Source organism: Camelus dromedarius, chromosome 17 (assembly GCF_036321535.1).
Source record: "Camelus dromedarius isolate mCamDro1 chromosome 17, mCamDro1.pat, whole genome shotgun sequence".
Lineage (NCBI taxonomy): Eukaryota > Metazoa > Chordata > Mammalia > Artiodactyla > Camelidae > Camelus > Camelus dromedarius.
In genome coordinates, this window is record NC_087452.1 from 3,160,485 (window position 1) to 3,178,761 (window position 18,277).

At 50.6% G+C, this 18,277-nt stretch overlaps 1 protein-coding gene and 1 long non-coding RNA gene across 2 annotated transcripts; both read left to right on the plus strand.

Moving 5' to 3' along the window:
- Nucleotides 1-1,441: 1,441 nt before the first annotated feature.
- Nucleotides 1,442-7,440, plus strand: LOC116158148 (ATP synthase membrane subunit K, mitochondrial-like). The gene is made up of 2 exons (XM_064496829.1): nt 1,442-1,543; nt 7,093-7,440. The coding sequence occupies exons 1-2, from the start codon at nt 1,442-1,444 to the stop codon at nt 7,324-7,326; spliced, it is 336 nt and encodes a 111-aa protein (XP_064352899.1). The 3' UTR covers nt 7,327-7,440.
- Nucleotides 7,441-11,688: 4,248 nt separating this feature from the next.
- On the plus strand, nt 11,689-14,311 carry LOC105093079 (uncharacterized). Its single transcript, XR_010384756.1, has 3 exons — nt 11,689-12,883; nt 13,287-13,537; nt 14,293-14,311. It is a non-coding gene; the product is annotated as an uncharacterized LOC105093079 (long non-coding RNA).
- The last annotated feature ends 3,966 nt before the right edge of the window (nt 14,312-18,277 follow it).

An 18,277-nucleotide genomic window follows, 5' to 3' on the forward strand; every position in this document is an offset into this window, starting at 1 on the left:
ACATGTGGGAAAATATCTCCAATATAAAGAGCAAAAGTGCTGGAAAATGCAGGAAGGAGATGTACGGGACGTGGTGAGGAGGTTTCACGTGCTGAGCTGGAGTACCCAGAAGGGGAAGAGAAGGCCAGTGAAACAGAAGCAGTAGTGCTGAGGATGCCCAAGGAGGTTCCAGAATTGCTAAAAAGACATCAAACCACAGTTCCAATGAGCGCTGCAAACCCAAAGCAGGATAAATGTAAGACAAACCCCACCTAAACCTGTAAGAGTGAAATCACAAAAATCCAAAGGCAAAAAAAAAAAAAAAAAAAGGACTTGAAAGCATCAGAGGAAAACAGACATTACTTTCAAAGGAAGAGCAGTCAGACTGGCAGTTAACTTCTTAATGGAAACACTGGAAGGTGGGAGATAGTGGATGGCATCTTAAAGTACCGAAAGAAATCAACCGCCGACCTGCAATTCTGTACACAGAGAAATGATCCTTTCCAAAGAAGGTAAAGTAGGGGGAGGGTATAGCTCAAGTGGTAGCACACTTGTTTAGCATGCATGAGGTCCTGGGTTCAATCCTCAGTCCCTCCTCCAAAAATAAATAAACCTAGTTATCTCCCCCCGCCAAAATAAAATAATTAAATAATACAATAATAAACAAAACATAAAGCTACTCAAAAGGGGGTAAAATAGAGACACTTATAGATAACTGAGAGAAATGTTACCCACAGACCACGTACAATGAAAGCAATTGTACAGGGAGTCCTCCAAGCAGAAGGTAAATAACCCCAGATGGAAGAAACATGCAAAAAGGACTGAAGGGTAAATCTGGAGTAAATTTAAATGAAACTTGATTGTACAAAAAAAGCTATAATGATGTCTTCTGGGGTTTAAAGTATACGTAGCGTTAAAATGCACAAAAACAATGGGACAAGTATAAATGGAGTTAAAACAGCGTGAGGTCCTAGCATGGTCTCCACTCTGACAACAGTACTGACTTACACTGGACTCTAATAAGTCAAAGGTGCATATGCCGTAATATTAAAGGTACCCACTAAATGAATGATCAAAGAATATATAAGTAATGAACTCACAGAGGGGGAAATGAAATAGTAAAAATTACTTCTTGATTTGTCTGCGGCAAGGAAAGAAGAAACAAAACATAAACCAGGCGGTACTGATGGAAAGCCAATGGTGAGATTACAAATATAACATGGAATCGGTGCGACAGACACCGTTAAAGTCTTTACTAAGAGGGGGACTGTGCTTAATGCAAGATACACAGGCGATTAAGTCACGATCTCTTCCATCGTGCAATATTGGAGGGATTTTAACGAGAAGGAGCAATCTTGTCATATCCTGCTGAAATTCAAGCGAGCCTTCATGAAGATGGTGGTATTCGAGCCAGGCCTTTAAGGGTGGGAAATATTTTTTTACAAGAGGTAGGGCATGGGCGATGTGGGCAAATGGCCAGTGGCAGTTAAGGGGCCCTGGGCGTCAGGAGCAGAACAGTGCGGAGGGAGCAGAATGTTGGTACATGCGAATCATGGGAGAGAAAGTAAGGAAGGCCTTTGGGGCTGGATGAGGGGTACACTTCTAGTGCCAGCCCAGGGAGTAATGACCGCATTCCCAAAGCACGAAAACAAACAGCCAGAAGAAGTCGTTGAGTTCGTTGAGTCAGCCTTCCCATTTTTCAGATGAGGAAGTTAAGGCTTGTAAGCAAAAGTAAATTTTTTAGTACAGGTCTAACGTGGACTGATGTGGGTTTTGGAGACCTCATTCTTGTGACCCCTGGGCAGGCTGAGTAGGTGAGGCAAGATCAGGGGCAGGGAGGGAGGCCAATGAGGGGTGTATGTGATGGCCCAGGTGAGGGCGAGGGTCCCTGTCCTGGGGCAGTGGTCATGGCTCTCTCAGCCAAAGGGGAGGAGGCACAGGTGGGTGACCTTGTGTGATGTGGCTGTGCTCCAGCAATGAAGGCCAGCTGGGATTCCCCAGGTGAGTGAGTCGGAGGTCTCCAGTGACACAGAACCTATAGGATGTGTAGGTATGCATATCGATAGAGAGAGAGAGAGAGAGAGGGACTTACCATAAGAAAGTGGCTCACGTGATCATGGAGGCTGAGAAGTCTAGACCGAGGAAAGCTTATGATGTAAGTTCCAGTCCAAGTCTTAAGTCAGAAGAAGACCTATGCCCCAGCTCAAAGACAAGCAGCCTTTTATTCCCTGCAGGCTGTCAAGGGAGTGGATGAGACTCGCCCACGCTGGGGAGGGAAGCTGCTTTACTCAGTCTGCTGGTTCACGTGTTAATCTCACCCAGAAACACCCGCACAGACACATCCAGGGTAACATTTGACCAAATGTCTGGGGGCCCCACAGCCAGTCAAGCTGACACATGAAATTAACCCTCACGCCATGTGAGCCATTGGTCCTTCTGCCGGGTGGGCTCAGGGGGAGGCCAGGCCCAGGCCCAGGACACACCTGGTCAAGTCATGCCCCCGAACTCCGGGTGATGACATCGTGAACCTTTTGGGGAAAGGAACTAGCATTTATCGAGCCCCTGGCGAGTTTGTGCGGGGCTGAACACCGTGGCCGAGCCTGATCCCATTTAATGCTGTTCGTCACCCCCAGAGGAGGGTTTGGGCTTTTTCCTCTGCAGCTGAGGGAACAGGGACTTAGGGAGGCAAAGAGTGGCAGGGCTGGAGACCCAGCTTGACTCCTCCGAGGCTCACGCCGGTTCACAGCATCAGCCCGGCTTACAGATGACTCAGCCCAAGCGTATTAGTCACAGGAACGCCACCTGCCAGGCCCGGCAGACCCCCAGATGCAGAGTGGCTCAAACAAAGTATCAGTCTACTCCTCACTCCCGCAGGAAAGGTGCTGCGTGTTTGCTGAATAAGAGGAGAAAGTCCCTTCCGGTGCTCCCAGGTCCCCAAGGCCTCGCTTCGTCCCTGGCCCCGAGTAAGGTGCTCAGCAGGAACGTGTGGAGTGGAGGTCCCTGGGGCTGGATTTGGGCTCAGAAGTTACTGTGCTTCCCGGTCAGTCATCCACCCTGTTTGAGCAGGACACGGACTGGGGAACGTGTCTACACAGACCAGGGCAGCCATCCTGTCTGTGACCCCTACCCCTATGGACAGGCCTAACGCCAGACCCCAGCTCTTCCCCTCCCCCCACCCTCTTCCTGCTGTCTTTGCGGGGACGGGATATTAAGTGCTGTGGGTGCCAGACTGAGAGATGTGTGCTTTGGTTCTTCATGCACTGCGACCATGGCCTTTGTCAGCCAGGGCTACCATAACAACACACCATAGGCTGGGGACTTAAACAACCGAAATCTATGTTCTCACTGTTCTGGTGACTGGGGGTCCAAGATCAAGGCGCCACCAGGGTCCCTGTCTGGGGAGGCTCCCTCCAAGGGTTGCCAACGGCCACCTCCTCACTGCGTCCTCTCTTGGCCTTCCCTTGTGCTTCCACAGACAGAGCCCTGCTGTCTCCTCCCCCTCCTATCAGGGCACTAATACCCCGAATACCACCCCACTGGGGCAACAGGCTTCAGCATATGACTTTTGGAGGGACACAGGGCAGTCCACGTGCATGAGATGTGCAAAGTCCCTGCCCTCATGGAGCTGATGTTCTAGAGGGAAGTGGGACAGATCGGGGAAAATAAAACATATATATGAGAGATGAGTGGTGAGAAGAACACAATAAAAGGCTGTGACAGAGACAAAGCAGAACCTCCTTCAGGAGGAAGATCAGGGAAGGCCTCTCTGAGGAGGAGGCATTTAAGCTGGGATTTAAGTGTTGAGGAGAAGGCAGTCATGACGGGAAGGGGAGCGTGTTCTGGACTCAGAAGAGAGGAACCAGCGAGCCAAAGTGGCAAAGGCTGCATTTGTTCCAAGGGCCCCGTGGTCCCCATGCTGAGTCTGGAGTTCACTCTGAGGGAACAGGAAGCCATGTGGGGTTTGGAGCGGACATTGCCAGAAGTTCCTTTGGGATTCTGGGTGAGGAACGGCCTGCGAGGGTCCACCCTGCAAAGGAAGGGACTTAAAGAGGGGATGAAAGAGGAGTGGTCGTCGGAGGCTGGTTAGGGGTCTAGACTGAGCTATTGGTGGCCCTGGGGCAAAGCAGGTGGGATGCAGAAAAGGTTTGGGGGGGGGGTCACACCACTCGGTCCTAACTCTTCACCCACCGGAGCCTTGCCCTTTGCTGTTTAATGTTTTGATTTGGGGAGGAGGTAACTAGGTTTTGTTTCATCCGAGATTAGGGAACTGCCTGGCCCGCCCCCAGCTGTCCCTGGACACACGAACAGACGCTATTGCTGGAGGCACTGCGATCCGGCGTTGTCTGTTACACGGCAATACAGTGGCCCCCCCTCTTGTCCACGAGGGATACGTTCCAAGACCCCCAGAAGATGCCTGAAACTGCAGATAGCGCTGAAACCTATCTATGATATGTTTTTTCTTGGGATAAATTTCAATTTATAAATTAGGCATCCCAGAATATCTGAGATGCCGGCATCACAACTCGTGGGCTCGGGGGCCATTGTGAAGTAACATAAGAGTTGCTTGAACACAAGCACAGCAGTACCCTGACAGCCGATCTGATAACCGAGCCGGCTGCTAAGTGACTAAGGTGGGAAGCGTAGACAGCGAGGATGCACTGGACAAAGAGATGATTCACATCCCAGGTGGGAGGGGGCGGGACGGCGTGAGATCTCATCTGAGCATCACGCTGCTCAGAACCGGGGGCAACTTAAAACTTATGAATAGTGTATTTCTGGAATTTTCCACTTAATATTTTCTGACTGCGCTTGACCTTGGGTAACTGAAACCGCAGAAAGCGAAACCGCAGATGGGGGTGGGTGGGAGGGGACTAGGGTACTGTCCTACTGGACAGCAGACACAGGGGCCAGAACCAGGTGACCAGGCTGATGTTTGCATGCGAAAGCGAGGATGATGGGGGAGTCAAGGGGACCCCCAGTTTCTGGGTGGATGGGGTGCCCTAAACCAAGATGAGGAAGAGTGGGGTGGAGACTAGCAAGGGAGCAGGTCTGTGGAGAAGGTCAGAAGTCCTGTTCCCTCTGCTCTGGAGGGTGACAGGGAGTCACCGAGGGCTCCTGAAGCAGGGCAGTGACCTGGGACGGCGCGGATGGGGGTGTCATGAACAGCATGCTCTCATCACCAGTGTGCTCCCTACCAGGGGCTTTCCCAGAGGTTGAACTTAAACAAATGTCTTTTGTCTGCTCTGTTCCCAGAGAGAAACAGACCGTTTCCCCCTTTTCCAGTTGCTAGGACACTAATCTGTTTGAGAACGGTGTGGGAACATCTGGTTGGTGGGAACAGCGCTTCTGGGAATTTCCTTTGTATCTATGATTCTCTCGACTCCCCTGGTGCTCCTGGTGGCCGGGGCTCTCCAGCCAGGAGGGCCACTCAGGCTGGTCCCCCCGGCAGCAGTGAGGAGGGCTGGCAAGTAGGGGGAAGGCCCCCCTTTCAGTGAGCACTGCCCAGATGTCAGGCCTGTGCCAGGAAGTCGAGGTGCGTGGGTGATGCCACCCACCCCAGAGAGACCAGCGCTCGGAGGGGCCGCCTCAGCCTTTTCCTGCTTTGTCTTCCTTCCAAAGACAGATGCCAGTTTTGTGTCTGCTATTACCTCTCTCCCTAAAGATAAGCCCCATCAGGCCGGTGCTTCGTTTGGTCACCCCCGTACCCCTGGTGCAGAGAAAAATATCTGACACGTGGTAATAATAGTACTTAATGCGTGTGGAGCGTTTACTGGGCGCGTGGCATTTTGGTGAGTTCTTTAGATGTACTAAATCCTTTTAGATTTCAAAATGACCCTCGAAAACTCAGGGATTATTTTTGTCCCCATTTGATAGATGAGGAAACTGAGGCACAAAGAGATGAAATAACTTGCTCAAGGAAGTAGCGAAGCTGGGAATCCCAGGCAGTCTGGCCCCAGAACCCATGCTCAGAGAGGAAAGAAACTTGTTGAATGAGTCAGTGACCTTGCCCCAGGTCACACAGGGGAATTGGGGTGAGGATGTCCCCTCCCTCACGTACACAACAGCAGCAGGACTCATCGCTCTCCTCTTCGTGGGGTGTGGACTTCCTGGAGGCTGAGGCTGGCTTTCCCCACTGCTTGCACCTGGCGGGGAGGCCACAGGTGGGCTCTGCTTAGAACCATCCAAGTGCAAGGTCACTGGCTTCCCTCCAGGCCACCAGCACCTTGTCAGGCTCCGAGCACCTTCACCACATCTGACGGAGTGGCAAGCAGGGGTCTGTGCACACAGACTAAGTCAGATGGAGCAGAGGCGCCTCCGGGCACAGACAGACAGACAGGGTCCTTCCTGCTGCTCTTTGAGCAATGGTCCTCCCTGGGTGCCCAGGAGGACAGCCAGACCCCCAAGCCCTGGACCCCTCATCTCCTCCCCTCTTTCTCAATATAGAAAACCATTCAGTATTCTGAGGCCCAGATCACCTGGCTCTTCATCTGTTCCTCCCAAGTCTATTGATTAGAACATGAACGTATGCTCTGACTCAGGGCTTCTTTTTGAAACCCAAGAGGCCAGACTCAGAAAAATCAGAATGGCATTTGAAACTTACTAATCTTGGCCTTGGAATTCAAAGTTCCCAGCATTTGAAATTCAAAACTCTTTTTAAAATACTATTTTTGCTTATTCTAGAAAGGGAGATAAATTTTTTCTTATTTTAAATTGAGGTTGATTTCCAATGTTGTGTTAATTTCTGTTGTACAGCATTGTGATTCAATTATACACACACACATATATATATATATTCCTTTTCATATTCTTTTTCCTTATAGGCTATTACAAGTATTGAATATAGTTCCCTGTGCTATACAGTAGGACCTTGTTGTTTATCTGTTTTACTTTTTTTCCCTTTTTTTTAATTGAAGTATAGTCATTACAATGTTATGTCAATTTCTGGTGTACAGCATAATATTTAAGTCATATAATATACATACATATATTCGTTTTCATATTCTTTTTCATTATGGGTTACTACGAGATATTAAATACAGTTCCCTGTGCTATACAGTATAAACTTGTTGTTTGAAACTCAAATGTCTTAACTTCTCAACTTAAAAGTCTTAGCTTTTGACACTGAAGGACACAGGCTGCGGAGTTGGTGTCTTTTGGAAGACTGAAATCGTGGCAGGTCCAGAAACTGATGCCCAATTCCATTTCACTGGCATCAGAAAATATTTCAACTCTTACACTCTCACAGGGAGAATGTATTGTGTTCTGGCCACGTATGGAAGCATTGCTTTGTTAGTCTTATACTTCAAGTTAAGGTCTAAAAAAACTCCAGCTGTGAAACCAACATAAACGGATTCTAAACTGTACCTCATCTGTTAAGTACCCATGCCTGAAGAAGCTAATGTCAGCTCATCATGTGATACTCAATTTGTACAATAAATTATGAACCTGGAAAAAAAAAAAGTCTTAGCTTTTGAAATTCTTGGCATTTGAAACCGAGAAGTCTAGGCTTTTAAAACTCAACGGTTTGGATTTTCCCCCCGTGTTTCTATTTATCATTTATCTATTTCTTTTTCTGAAATAATGAATGGCTGGGAGATGAGAGAGCAAAGGACTCGGGGATAGGTAGGCTGTATGTATGTATGTGTGTGCGTGTGTGTTCACATGTATGTGGAAAAACACCAGTAAATACTTGTGGATGAAGGGTTAACCAAGCCCTTTCTCCTTCTCTTAAGAACAAGTCTGACCTTGGGTTAACTTACAATCTCTGTTAACCCTAGAATCCGGAGAAAGGTGGAATGTCAGCTGTGTTGCCAGGCAACATTGCTTATGTTAAAAAGACTCCTGATTGGTGAATTGCATCTGGACTGGAAGGACCATGAATGAATTACAAATGCCCGATGGGGACGCCATCATGTTGTGCTTCCCTGTGTACAAATAGTCTTATAACTGGGTGAGTCCTTGCAGGCTCCCAGGAAGCTTTGCACGTGGAGCTGTTGTTACAGGAGACCTCGGCTCCTAAGGCATGAGTCCTCGAGGTCCACACTTCTTACCTAATGCAGGTTTCAGCTTCTGGACCGAAGTTGTCACCTGGGGACCAAACATTCCTGAGCTCCTGAGCTGCTGTGTGAAGTCCCAGGGATGGGAAAGGCCTGGTGCTGCTCTTGGGCAGGCTGTTTCTTGGACTGTGTCCTGAATGACAAGTGCATCTTCTGGTCAGGTGTGAATTTCATTGTCTAGTTGAACCCAAAGAAGACCCTCCTGGTGGCCTTCCCCCACTCACTCACATCTCTGCTTCAGCTACAGGCTGGGGAGGCAACTTGGAATACATAACTAAGCTGGAGAAACATTTAAAAGGAGGGGAAGGCAGTGCCCACTCTGTGCTCAGGACTCCACATACTGTACAAGAGTTCATCTCCACTCAGAACAGCCCCTTCAGGTGAGAATAACCATGCCCATTTTACAGATGAGGAGACCGAGGCTCCCAGAGGTACAGAGACTTGCTGAAGGTCGTGCAGAAAGCTGATGTCTGGAAGACATTAAGAACTGGCAAGTACTTGGTTCATACTGGCTTTGTTGGGTATGAGCTAGCAGACCTTGTGGGCTACTCTGAACATCAGTCTCTTGCTGAAAATAAATGGGTAGAACCATATTACTGTCCAGGAATGCTGGAAGGCTTGAGATGGTCCACTTTCAGATATCTGGTGCTACAGGGCGACAGAATTCAAAATCCTCCCCCCCCGTCTCCTCACTCAGTCTGCTGCCAACCTGCCCCAGGGGCTGTCTATCTGACAACAGTCCCTGATTGCCACTGCCTGCACGGCAGATGTCCCTAGTTCTGCAGGGAAACATTTCTGTGGCACAGACTGTCCCAGGGCACAGCTAGGACAGAAGTTTTGGCTGCGTCCATAGCCAAATCTCATTCAAAACGAGGCACCCGATTGCCAGCATCCCAGAATTGCCTCTGGCAAATGTGAGTAAACATAGCTGTTGGTAAAGCAGCTGGAATGAGGTCATTCATTGAATAGATAATTGATGAGCACCTACTATGTGTGGGGCATTGTGAATACCATTATCTGTGAGTGGACACAGACTTCTTGCCCTTAGAGTTTCAGTCTAGTTAGGGAAATAGACATTAATCACGTAACCACTCAAATTAATATACAGATTTTAAAAACCAGCAAATGTTAAAGGCAAATTGTAGGATGTTATGAAAACTTGTCACAGGGGGTCTGTTGTAAACTACTGGTGTTAATGCCCACCCAGCCTCTTGCCCTTATTTTCCCAAATTTCCTCTGGGGACCCACTTTTCCCTGTGGGTCCTGGGATGAGTTTAGGGTAGGCACATGACCCTGGCCAATCAGAGCATTTCACTCCCTGACCACTTCAGTGGTTGGTCAGAGATATGCATGTGACTTAAATTGAGCCAATGAGATTCAACTCTGGGACAATTGGGAAAAGGAAGTTCTCTTTCTGCTGGGATTTCTAAATTGGAGGATCAAAAATCTGAGTCTTCAGGGGAGTCCCAGGGGAAAGCCTGCCTAAACCTGGAGTTCTCTAGAGGAAGGCTGAGAGATTTGTCATTGGGCAGCTCCCTGGTGATGTCATTTGAGACTTAGATCCAGCTATACCTGAAGCCATTACTCCCTGGGCTCTTCTGTTATCTGAACCAATAGTCACCCTTTTTGGCTTCAGTCAGTTTGTTTTTCTACCACTTGTGATTGAGAGCTTGGCCTAATACAGAACTAATGGGTCTTGGAAGGCTTCCCTGAGGAGTGACATTCATGCTGAGTGCTGAAGGACAAGGAAGAGGGAACTAGGCAGAGACCAAGCCTGGAGTCAGCAGCTTTGGCTTGAAACCTTGAGAATTCAGGAAAGGGGAGGGGCCTTCAGCCTGGCAGAAGGACTAATGAGGGGAGATCGTCCTGGGGAAAAGACGAGTCACAAAGCACACTGAGACTTAAATCATTCATGTGTCTCATTTCCATCAACATGGAGATGCTCGCCTCCGTCCGCGCCTTGCTGAGCCCTACGTCACGGCGAGCTCCCCTCACAGGCAGAAAGATACCCTTGTCTGCACTGGCCTTTCCCACAGGACAAGGCCCAAGCCCGCCCTCAAAAGCACCGCTGCTTCTGGCTTTGGGGGCAGAAGGATTGTTTTTTTTAACGGAGGGGGAAATTAAAACAAAAAGTATTAACAGTCTGAAAATGAGGTCTAGTTTTAAGTGCAAATAACCATTTCTTAATCTACGCTTTATAACACTGTGTAATTTTGTGTTTCAGACTTTCTTACATTTTAAGTGTTTTTTTTTTTCATTATGAAAGTAATATAACCACATTGTGGGATATGCAGAAGAGAAAGGAAATAATTATAATTCCCTCATTTCAACCCAACCAAAGTTAGTTTGGGGTATTTTTCTTCTTTGTTTGGCTAGTCCTGTGCAGTGTACAGCCCAGTGCTTTTCAAACATTGACGTGCCTGCGGAACACCCGGGTGTTTGTTAAAATACAGATTTTGACTGCGCAGGGCTGGGGTGGGGCCGGGATTCTGCCTTGCTAGTAAGCTCGCGGGGGATCCTGCTGCCATCCCGGACCACGCACTGAGTCACACAGAGTGGGGGTCACCTGTAGGCTGTGTGCCTCAGGCACCCCACTCAGCCTTTTTTGCCTCAGTCCATGAGTCCTGATTCTCAGGGGTCTTCTGTTGACCCCAGACTGGATTAAAGGGCCAGAGAATAGGACGTGCCCAAGGCACCAATGTCTAAGCATCACCAAAATGTCACTGGGAGGATGGTGTGGGTTTGCAAAGCCTCTGAAGTGGGGATGAGGTTCTTGAGAAGCCTGTTCCCACGCGAGGCTCCAAGGAGGGTGGGCCCCAGTATCTTCCAAGGAGGGTGACCCCGTAACTGCAGGGCTCTGTCTTACTGAGGCGGGGGGATGCAAGTTTGGGGCCAGAGTGGAATTGCTCAGGGTGGGCAAAGGAGGTTGAAGCTGCCACCCACATCTTCCCTCCCCTTCTTCATACAACACCTGCCCCTCTGCTACGTGACAGCCAAACACCTATTTCATTAATCTTGGCTACCGAGGTGGGAGATGGTTAGCTTGTCCAGGGCACCTCAGACCTCAGCCTTGAGCAGTGTTCACAGGGTGTGATCCCAGCTGAAATCATAGCATAGTAAGCCCTTAAGATATCTGCTTGTGGGGGTCGGGGAGGCACTTTCTATAAGAGACAGTCGTTAAGTCTCTACAGTTCTGGTGAGGCCTGATCCACCCTCCCTTCTGCTTACCACACACAGGCATCTGCCCTCTGCTCCCGCTGGCCTCCGGGAGAAAAGCCCGCGCTGGTAGCCCAGCATCTGACTGCCTGTGCTCTGGCCCCTTCTAATGCCCCTGCCTCATCTTCTGATGCCCCTGACCTCAGCCACCCTGAAGGACTCTCAGGTCTCACCTCCATGCCTTTGCCGCGTTACTTCCTCTGCCTCAAATGCACTTCTCTGCTTTGATCATCACAGAACAAACTTCTAAGCATCCCTCAAAACCTAGATCAGAGGTGCCCTTCTTCAGAAGCCTTCTAGACCCTTCATGTAGCAGCTGGCCTCTTGCCCTGTGCCTTCTTTGTGTCCTGTACACTGTTCAACATGAAGCATGACTCTTGATAGCAGGTGGCTTAAGAGAAAAAAGAAGTATTTTTTTCCTTTCGGATCGGTTTATTTAATGGAAACATTCAGGTGGTAGAATGGCTTCCAACACAGCTGAGACAAAGGGTTAAACTGAGCCACTGAGACTGCTTCTAGCTGTGGACAGGCTCTGCCTTCCTTCATGGAGACTTCGCTCCCCGGCAGCCCCCAGAACCTTCTCCGAGTTCAGCTCTACACTCCCAGCTTGAAGTTCAGCCCAAGGCTTCCTGCAAAAGTCTCAGGACTGAGTCTCATTGGTCTGGTTTGGGTCACGGGCTGAGCCTGAGCCAATCGCTGTGGCCAGGGGATCGACAGCTCTGATTGGCCCAGCCCGAGTCACATGACACCCCTGGAGCCCAGAGACCAGAGTGGGAAGGGGCAGCTCCTGCAGGGAAGTTGGGGTCCTGGAATCTGAGGCCAGGTGGGGACCCGGCAGCCAAAGCTCACAGGTGCCTATCACAGACCCCCTTGGAGCACTTTTCACCCTGTGCAATTACTTGTTCATATGTCTCTCCTCCAGCTGGTCAGGAATAAGCATCCTTCTCACTTACAATTCCAGAGCATCATTCCAGCCCAAAGGAACAGCAGTCTAATAAGTGGCTGTTAAATTGTACTTTTTAGGCATTTCCTTGCCGTGTGACCTACATAGCAAGTAAATCAGAGCAGAGTCTGACGAAGATTTTTGTGACATGTATGTTAAGGTAATGCTTCCTGACATTAAAAAAGAAATCACAAATGGAGTGTTTTCTCAGTGCCTGTGTCCACACAGGGTGAGCCCATGTGTCCTTTGTGGAATCCTCACGATGCTTGGGGAAGGGGACTCCGTCCTTGACAGGTGAGAGCACTGAAGCCCAGATGCCGTAAGTAGCTTATCAAGGAAACACAGCCGGCTGGTGGCATGGCTGGGAGTTAATCCCAGGTGGCTGACTTCCCAGGACTTTCTGACGGTTTGCTGAAGGGGTTCTCAGTTCAGGGGGACAGAGGGAAGGGTCTTGTGATTACCTTTGGGGCTTTTTGAAACTATTCCTCTGTCTTAGTTTGGCTTCCGTCGGAGGCAGACCTGGACTGGAGGATTCAAGTGCATGCACTTTCCCTGTGAGGGGATCCAGGGGGCTCGGCCAAGACACAGCCTGAATGAGGCGCAGAGGGCCAGGCAGCCAGGGAAGAGCGCTTCTGATGTGGACCCTGCTGGGGGCAACTGGAGCGGAATGCCGTGGAGCCGACTGGGGGTCAGGGAGGAACGGAGCTCAGAGCTGTCCTACTTGAGGGGCGAGGGAGCTGGCGTGCTTCCACCCCGACTCTCTGCAGCCATTGGCCGGGGCTGCTCCCAGGGGGCGGTGCCTTGCCAGCATGTCCAGCAGCCAGAAAAAGGCCTCGGGCACCGCCAGATGGACCCTCGCAGGACACGTCATGACGGAGGCTGCTGCCACCCTTCTCCCCCCAAGCTGGGGGCCGCTGTATAGACTCACAGGCCGAAATATCTGAAATTGGGGTCATCCTAGACCCTTAATCAGAGCGGCTCAGGCGCCTGCCTCATCCCCAGAGCCCGAGGGGCCCGAGGGGGAGGTGGCCGGCACACAGGAGGTGCTGTTGCAATATTATTGAACACTGATTTCTCTTTCCTCCCTGAAGTGCAGGGCAGGAACGCCACGTAGCCGACGTGAGATGGAGCTGATCAAGACCCGGATCTGGTGGGAGAGCAGCCCTCTGGACGGTGCTCGCTGAGAACAGGGGCTCTCCGCACCAGCACAGCAGCCAGCACGTGGAAAGTAAAGTGCTCAGTAAATATCTGCTCATTGGACGAGTGATTGGATCATCTGAGATGCTGTCTTGGACCCCAAACTCAAGGCTAATGTGAGGCCACCCCAGAGTCTCAGAGCAAGGTGCTTGCCTCCAGGGTTGGGGGAGTATTGCTACAGTGTGGATGGCGCACCCTGGGGTTGTGTGGCCGCCCTGGCTTCATGCTCCCACCTCCTGGGGTCTGGACCCGAGGTGGGGTGTCAACTGAGCACAGTGGTTTGTAGGACCTGTCACAGTCAGGGAGCAGCAATTTGTCCCATCCTCACATTCACACAGGGACTCACACATTCAGACTGACATTCCGGGGGTGGGGGCGGTCACATTCTATGTGAATTTGAGGCAGTGCTCTGTAAAAATATTAACGAAGTCCCATTTTAAATGCAACACTGGACATAATTATCACCCCACTTCGCACATGCACACTAGCAAGTGGAAGGAAACTGGAAGTGGAAGTCTCTGAGAGGCCCCAGAGACCTGCTTTCCTGTCAGCCCTAGAGAGGTAGTATCGCCTTCCCTCATCCGTCCATCCACAGAGACCTCTACGTGTACATCCACAGAGCACATACTTCCCAGCACCCTCTGGGAAAGGTCTGGTGCTGGGAACCAGAGCTCAGAGATGGGCCAGCCAGGCCTCCCCTGCATCTAGAGGCTGCGGGCATCCAGGGAGGCCTCCTGGAGGAGGTGATGCCTGAGCTGAGTCATTAGGTTGAGTGTGGAGATGAACATGAAATTATTAATTACCCCCCCCCAAGTGTTTGCCTGATTGGCTGGACCACGAGCTCTTTGAGGTCAGGAAACACCTTATTTATCTATTTTTCTGCCTTTCTACTTGACACAGGAACTGGCAAGTGAAGTAAGTATGCAAGGTGCTTCGAGCCATGCCCGACTCATAGCAACGACCACGTAAGTGTTAGCTGCCGTGATGGTGTCGTCATGTGTTACTGTTGCTTTCAGCCAAATCACTGCACATGGAAGGAATGAATGAGTGAATAAGTGAGTGCTGTGGGAAGAGCCTCAGACCAGAGATGAAGGCTTGGATTTGAATCCAGGATTTACCGCTGACTAGCTCGGACCCTCAGTTCACCATCTACAAAACGGAGAGAATAAAACCTTCTGGGCCTGGCTGTTATGATGGTGAAGTGAAATTAGCGAATACACACCTAAGACAACCGACTTACAGTACGCGCTCATGCCGGTTCTGTTCACCCTTCTCGTCTTACAGCCCCGGGCACTTGGCACAGGGCTGGGCATGTGTATGGCCTCAATAAATATTTATTAATGGTCTGATGAGTAACATTCCTATTGTTTTAATGAGAATGTCTTACTGTCTCAAACAAACCCTTCGTCGAGAATGGGAACTATCTGTGTCTGGCTTCTTCCACCTGGTGTGGTGTTTCAAGGCTCACCGTGTGGTAGCCGTTCCAGCACACACGCCTTTTATGGGTGAATCATATTGCACTGTGTGAATGGACCACATCTGTGTATCCATCATCTGTTGATGGACACTTGGGTGGTCTCTGCCTTCTGACTATTGTGAATAGTGCTGCTATGAATAATTTGTGTACAAGTTTTTGTGTGAACACGTTTCCAGTTTCCCAGGGTAGAGACGTAGGAGGGGAATTGCTGGGTCGTATGTTGACTCTATAATTAACTGTTTCAGGAAGCGGCCAGACTGCTGTCCAAAGTAGCTGAACCGTTTTAAATTTCTGACAGCAGTGTCTGAGGGCTCCATCTTCCCTACATCCTTGCCTGTGTCCTTTTATCCTTTAAAAAAGGAAAAATCCTAGCCATCCTAGTGGGTGAGACGTGGTATCTCGTCTCATTGTGGTTTTGATTTACGTTTCCCTGAGGATGAATGATGTCGGACGTCTTTACACAGAGTGTTCGTTTTGATCACCACACGACATGGAGGGAAATTCCTAGGCTTGGGCCTTTAGCATCACCAGACTCAAGCTCCGTGACTCCTTAGCTGTGCGTAGGTGCCCTCAGTCTGCCCTTGGACTGAGCCTGCACTAACTTCTTGGCCGCGTCATATCCCTTGGTTAAGTCGGTGCCTGGTGTGAGTTAAGGTTCTCCTGCCTGCAAATGTTAGCGACCCAGTTCACACTGGCTTGAGCGCAGAGAGGGAGCTGTAGCCCCACTTACCTAATAAATCCCGGGGCCAGGATAGCTTTCAGGCGTGGCTGGATCCAGGTGTTTGACGAATGTCATTTGGAAGCTTTTGGTTGCGCTTACTTGGAACTCTGCTTTCCTCCAGGTGAGTTTTATTCTGTGACAGGCTCTTGGTGGCAAGATGACTGTGGGCAGCCCCAGCCTCACCTCTTTGCTGTTAGCAACACCAGTGAAATGAGAACTTCTCTTTCCCAGTAGCTCCAGTGGAGGTCCCAGGCTTATCTCTCACTGGACTAACTTGGGTTGTGTGTCTGTCCTTATACCAGTGACTGAGGCCTGGCAATGGAGTTTGCTGATTGGCTGGGCCTGGGTCACGTCTTCATCTTTAGAACTAGACAGGGAGCCATGTAGACTGACAGTGAGGGAGTGGTGACTCCCCACAGTGAATTGGGGTGCTATCCCCAGAAGGGAGATTGGACACAGGACAGACAGGAACCTCAAGTTTCCACTGGACCCCTAGACCTGGCTACTAGGGGCCTGCCCCTCTTCCTAATGGCTCAGCAAGACACCCACCATCTGGTCTCATCCCACGACAGTGTGATAGACCAGAGGCCGGGAACACGTCAGCTAAGGACATTCAATGAGCACGAAGAGCTGGTCTCCCTGAGGGTCCAGCGGAAGAATGAACAGAAGCCTTCGTAAAACTCACTCTGGCTTGTGGTCCAAAGTGGGCATGAGAAGTAGACAGCCTTCGGCTTTGACTGCTTCCACCAAGAGAAGCCCCAATCCTTTATGCTGTAAAGCACCGCTCTTGCTAATGAAGTCTCCCTGGAGCTTGGGAGAGTGTGGGTTGACTTGGTTTTTTGTTTCCTCTAAATTACCAGGAAGACATTTTTTCCCCTTCAGGCAACAGGAAGCAGCATTCCCCTGAAAACTTCATCCCCGCCGGCTTCCCTTCCCTGGGCGGCAGCGGGCTGACTCACTGCACGGGCCCCCCAGGCTCACCCCCCGGTTCTGCCCGGCTGTGGGCGCGTGAGCTGGGTGCGCACCCACACACCACGCACACACGCTCAGCTCCGAAACACAACCCCACGCATTCTCAATGCCAACGGCACAACCGCTCCATCCCTGTAGGAGGCGTGTCCCCCACGCCTGGGGCTGCCGGCTTCCTTCTGCAAAGGCTTGTGCATGCTTAGACGGTCGGCCGGGTGCAAATATCTGCTGACATTCAGAGCGCGTCTCCTGCACGCCCCGCCTCGCCCACGCAGAAGCATGCACCTGCAGGAGGGAAGGCGAGCATCCGCGCAGCAGATGTTTCAGGCCATGGGAGTGCTTAAACATGTATCCTCCGTGGAAGGCGTTGTTACCCAACATAGGCTCCTAACAGGGAGGAGAAGGGAGGGGCACTCTGGCTTCCCTGAGCCTTCTCTGGGGGACCTGGATGGCCAGCCTGATAAATCCCAGCCTTGGGTGAAAACAAAAAGCACAATAGAATTTATCCTGCCTTTATTTTTTAAAACAAGCTCGGGAAAGAAGTTAGAATTTCTTACATAGAAAAAAACCAAAGCAACTCGTGGTCTGTGCGGTCAGAGAAACCTGCTTTTGAGCCTCAACCCTCCCACCTTTAGTTGGGTGACCTTGGGTCAGTCACTTAGCCTCTCTGAGCCTCCCCTAAAATGGGGCTCTCAGAGGTAACTGCTTCTCAGCGTTGTGGTCAGGTTAGGTTAGTGATTCATAAGCCAGAACGGTGTTAGATATTACTTTCTTTATTTGAGCTTCTGGGTCCAGGCGGCATGTCGGACAATTTCGTCTTGACATCAGAGATACTACAAACAGTCTCCGGGTCTCAGCTTCTTGCTTCCAGCTCTGGCATTCCCAGGCATCCTGGGGTTGGGTCTGCAGGTTAGCACTCCTGCAGGTCCAGCCCCTTTCTATTTCCCAGGTAGCTCTGGGCTTGAAACGGAAATGTCTGATGTCATTTCGGTGCTTCTCTGGTTGCAAGGTAGACCAAAGACAGGAACCGACTGGTCTGTGTATTTAGAAAGTTCAGGGTGTGCCGGAGGTCCAGAGCACTTCGACAGAAGGACACCGAGGTCTCCTGCACCTGGTTTTACTCTGTCTCTTTCTTCTCTGCTCTCTTTAGGTTGGCTCCATTCTCAGACCCGCATTCCCTCCTGGTCACAAAAGGGCTGCATGCAGCATCAGGTTCAGATCCAGCAGAGAAAGGGAAGTCCCTGTCACGGCGTCCTCAGCAAAATCTTGAGGCTTACGCTGACCGAGCAGGCTGAAGAGGCCTTAAACCAGGCTTGGTGGCCCGAGCCCCTGGGCAGGGACCTTCACCTAGACAGAGTGTGCGAGACAGCCCCTCCAAACAGAATCCAGGATTCTTGCTATCAAAAGAGGTTGAGATGCTGGCAAGATGGACCCCAGCCATCAACTACATGTGTCAGCTTCAGCGGAGGTCCAGGGAAGCCGGCACCAGTGCCCTCCTCCGACCACTGGCCCATGTTACAGGTGAGTGTTGGAAAGACGGAATTGCTGCTGCTTGGACGTTGTGAGCATTCAGGGAGCTGAGCTCCTCGTGCAGGGGCAATGCTTTGTGCTACCAAAGCCGTTTCCATCTCCTGGATGCATGAGGAGAGCATGTTTCCAGCCTCCCTGCAGGTAGGTTGGGGCCACGGGACTGAGTTCTGGCCAGCAGACCGTGGGTG

Coding starts and splice junctions, on each gene's coding strand:
- LOC116158148 (XM_064496829.1), top strand. CDS start 1,442: ATGTGGGCAAATGGCCAGTGGCAGTTAAGGGGCCCTGGGCGTCAGGAG. Junction 1,544..7,092: donor TGCGAATCATGGGAGAGAAA/GTAAGGAAGGCC, acceptor TAAAAGTCTTAG/CTTTTGACACTGAAGGACAC.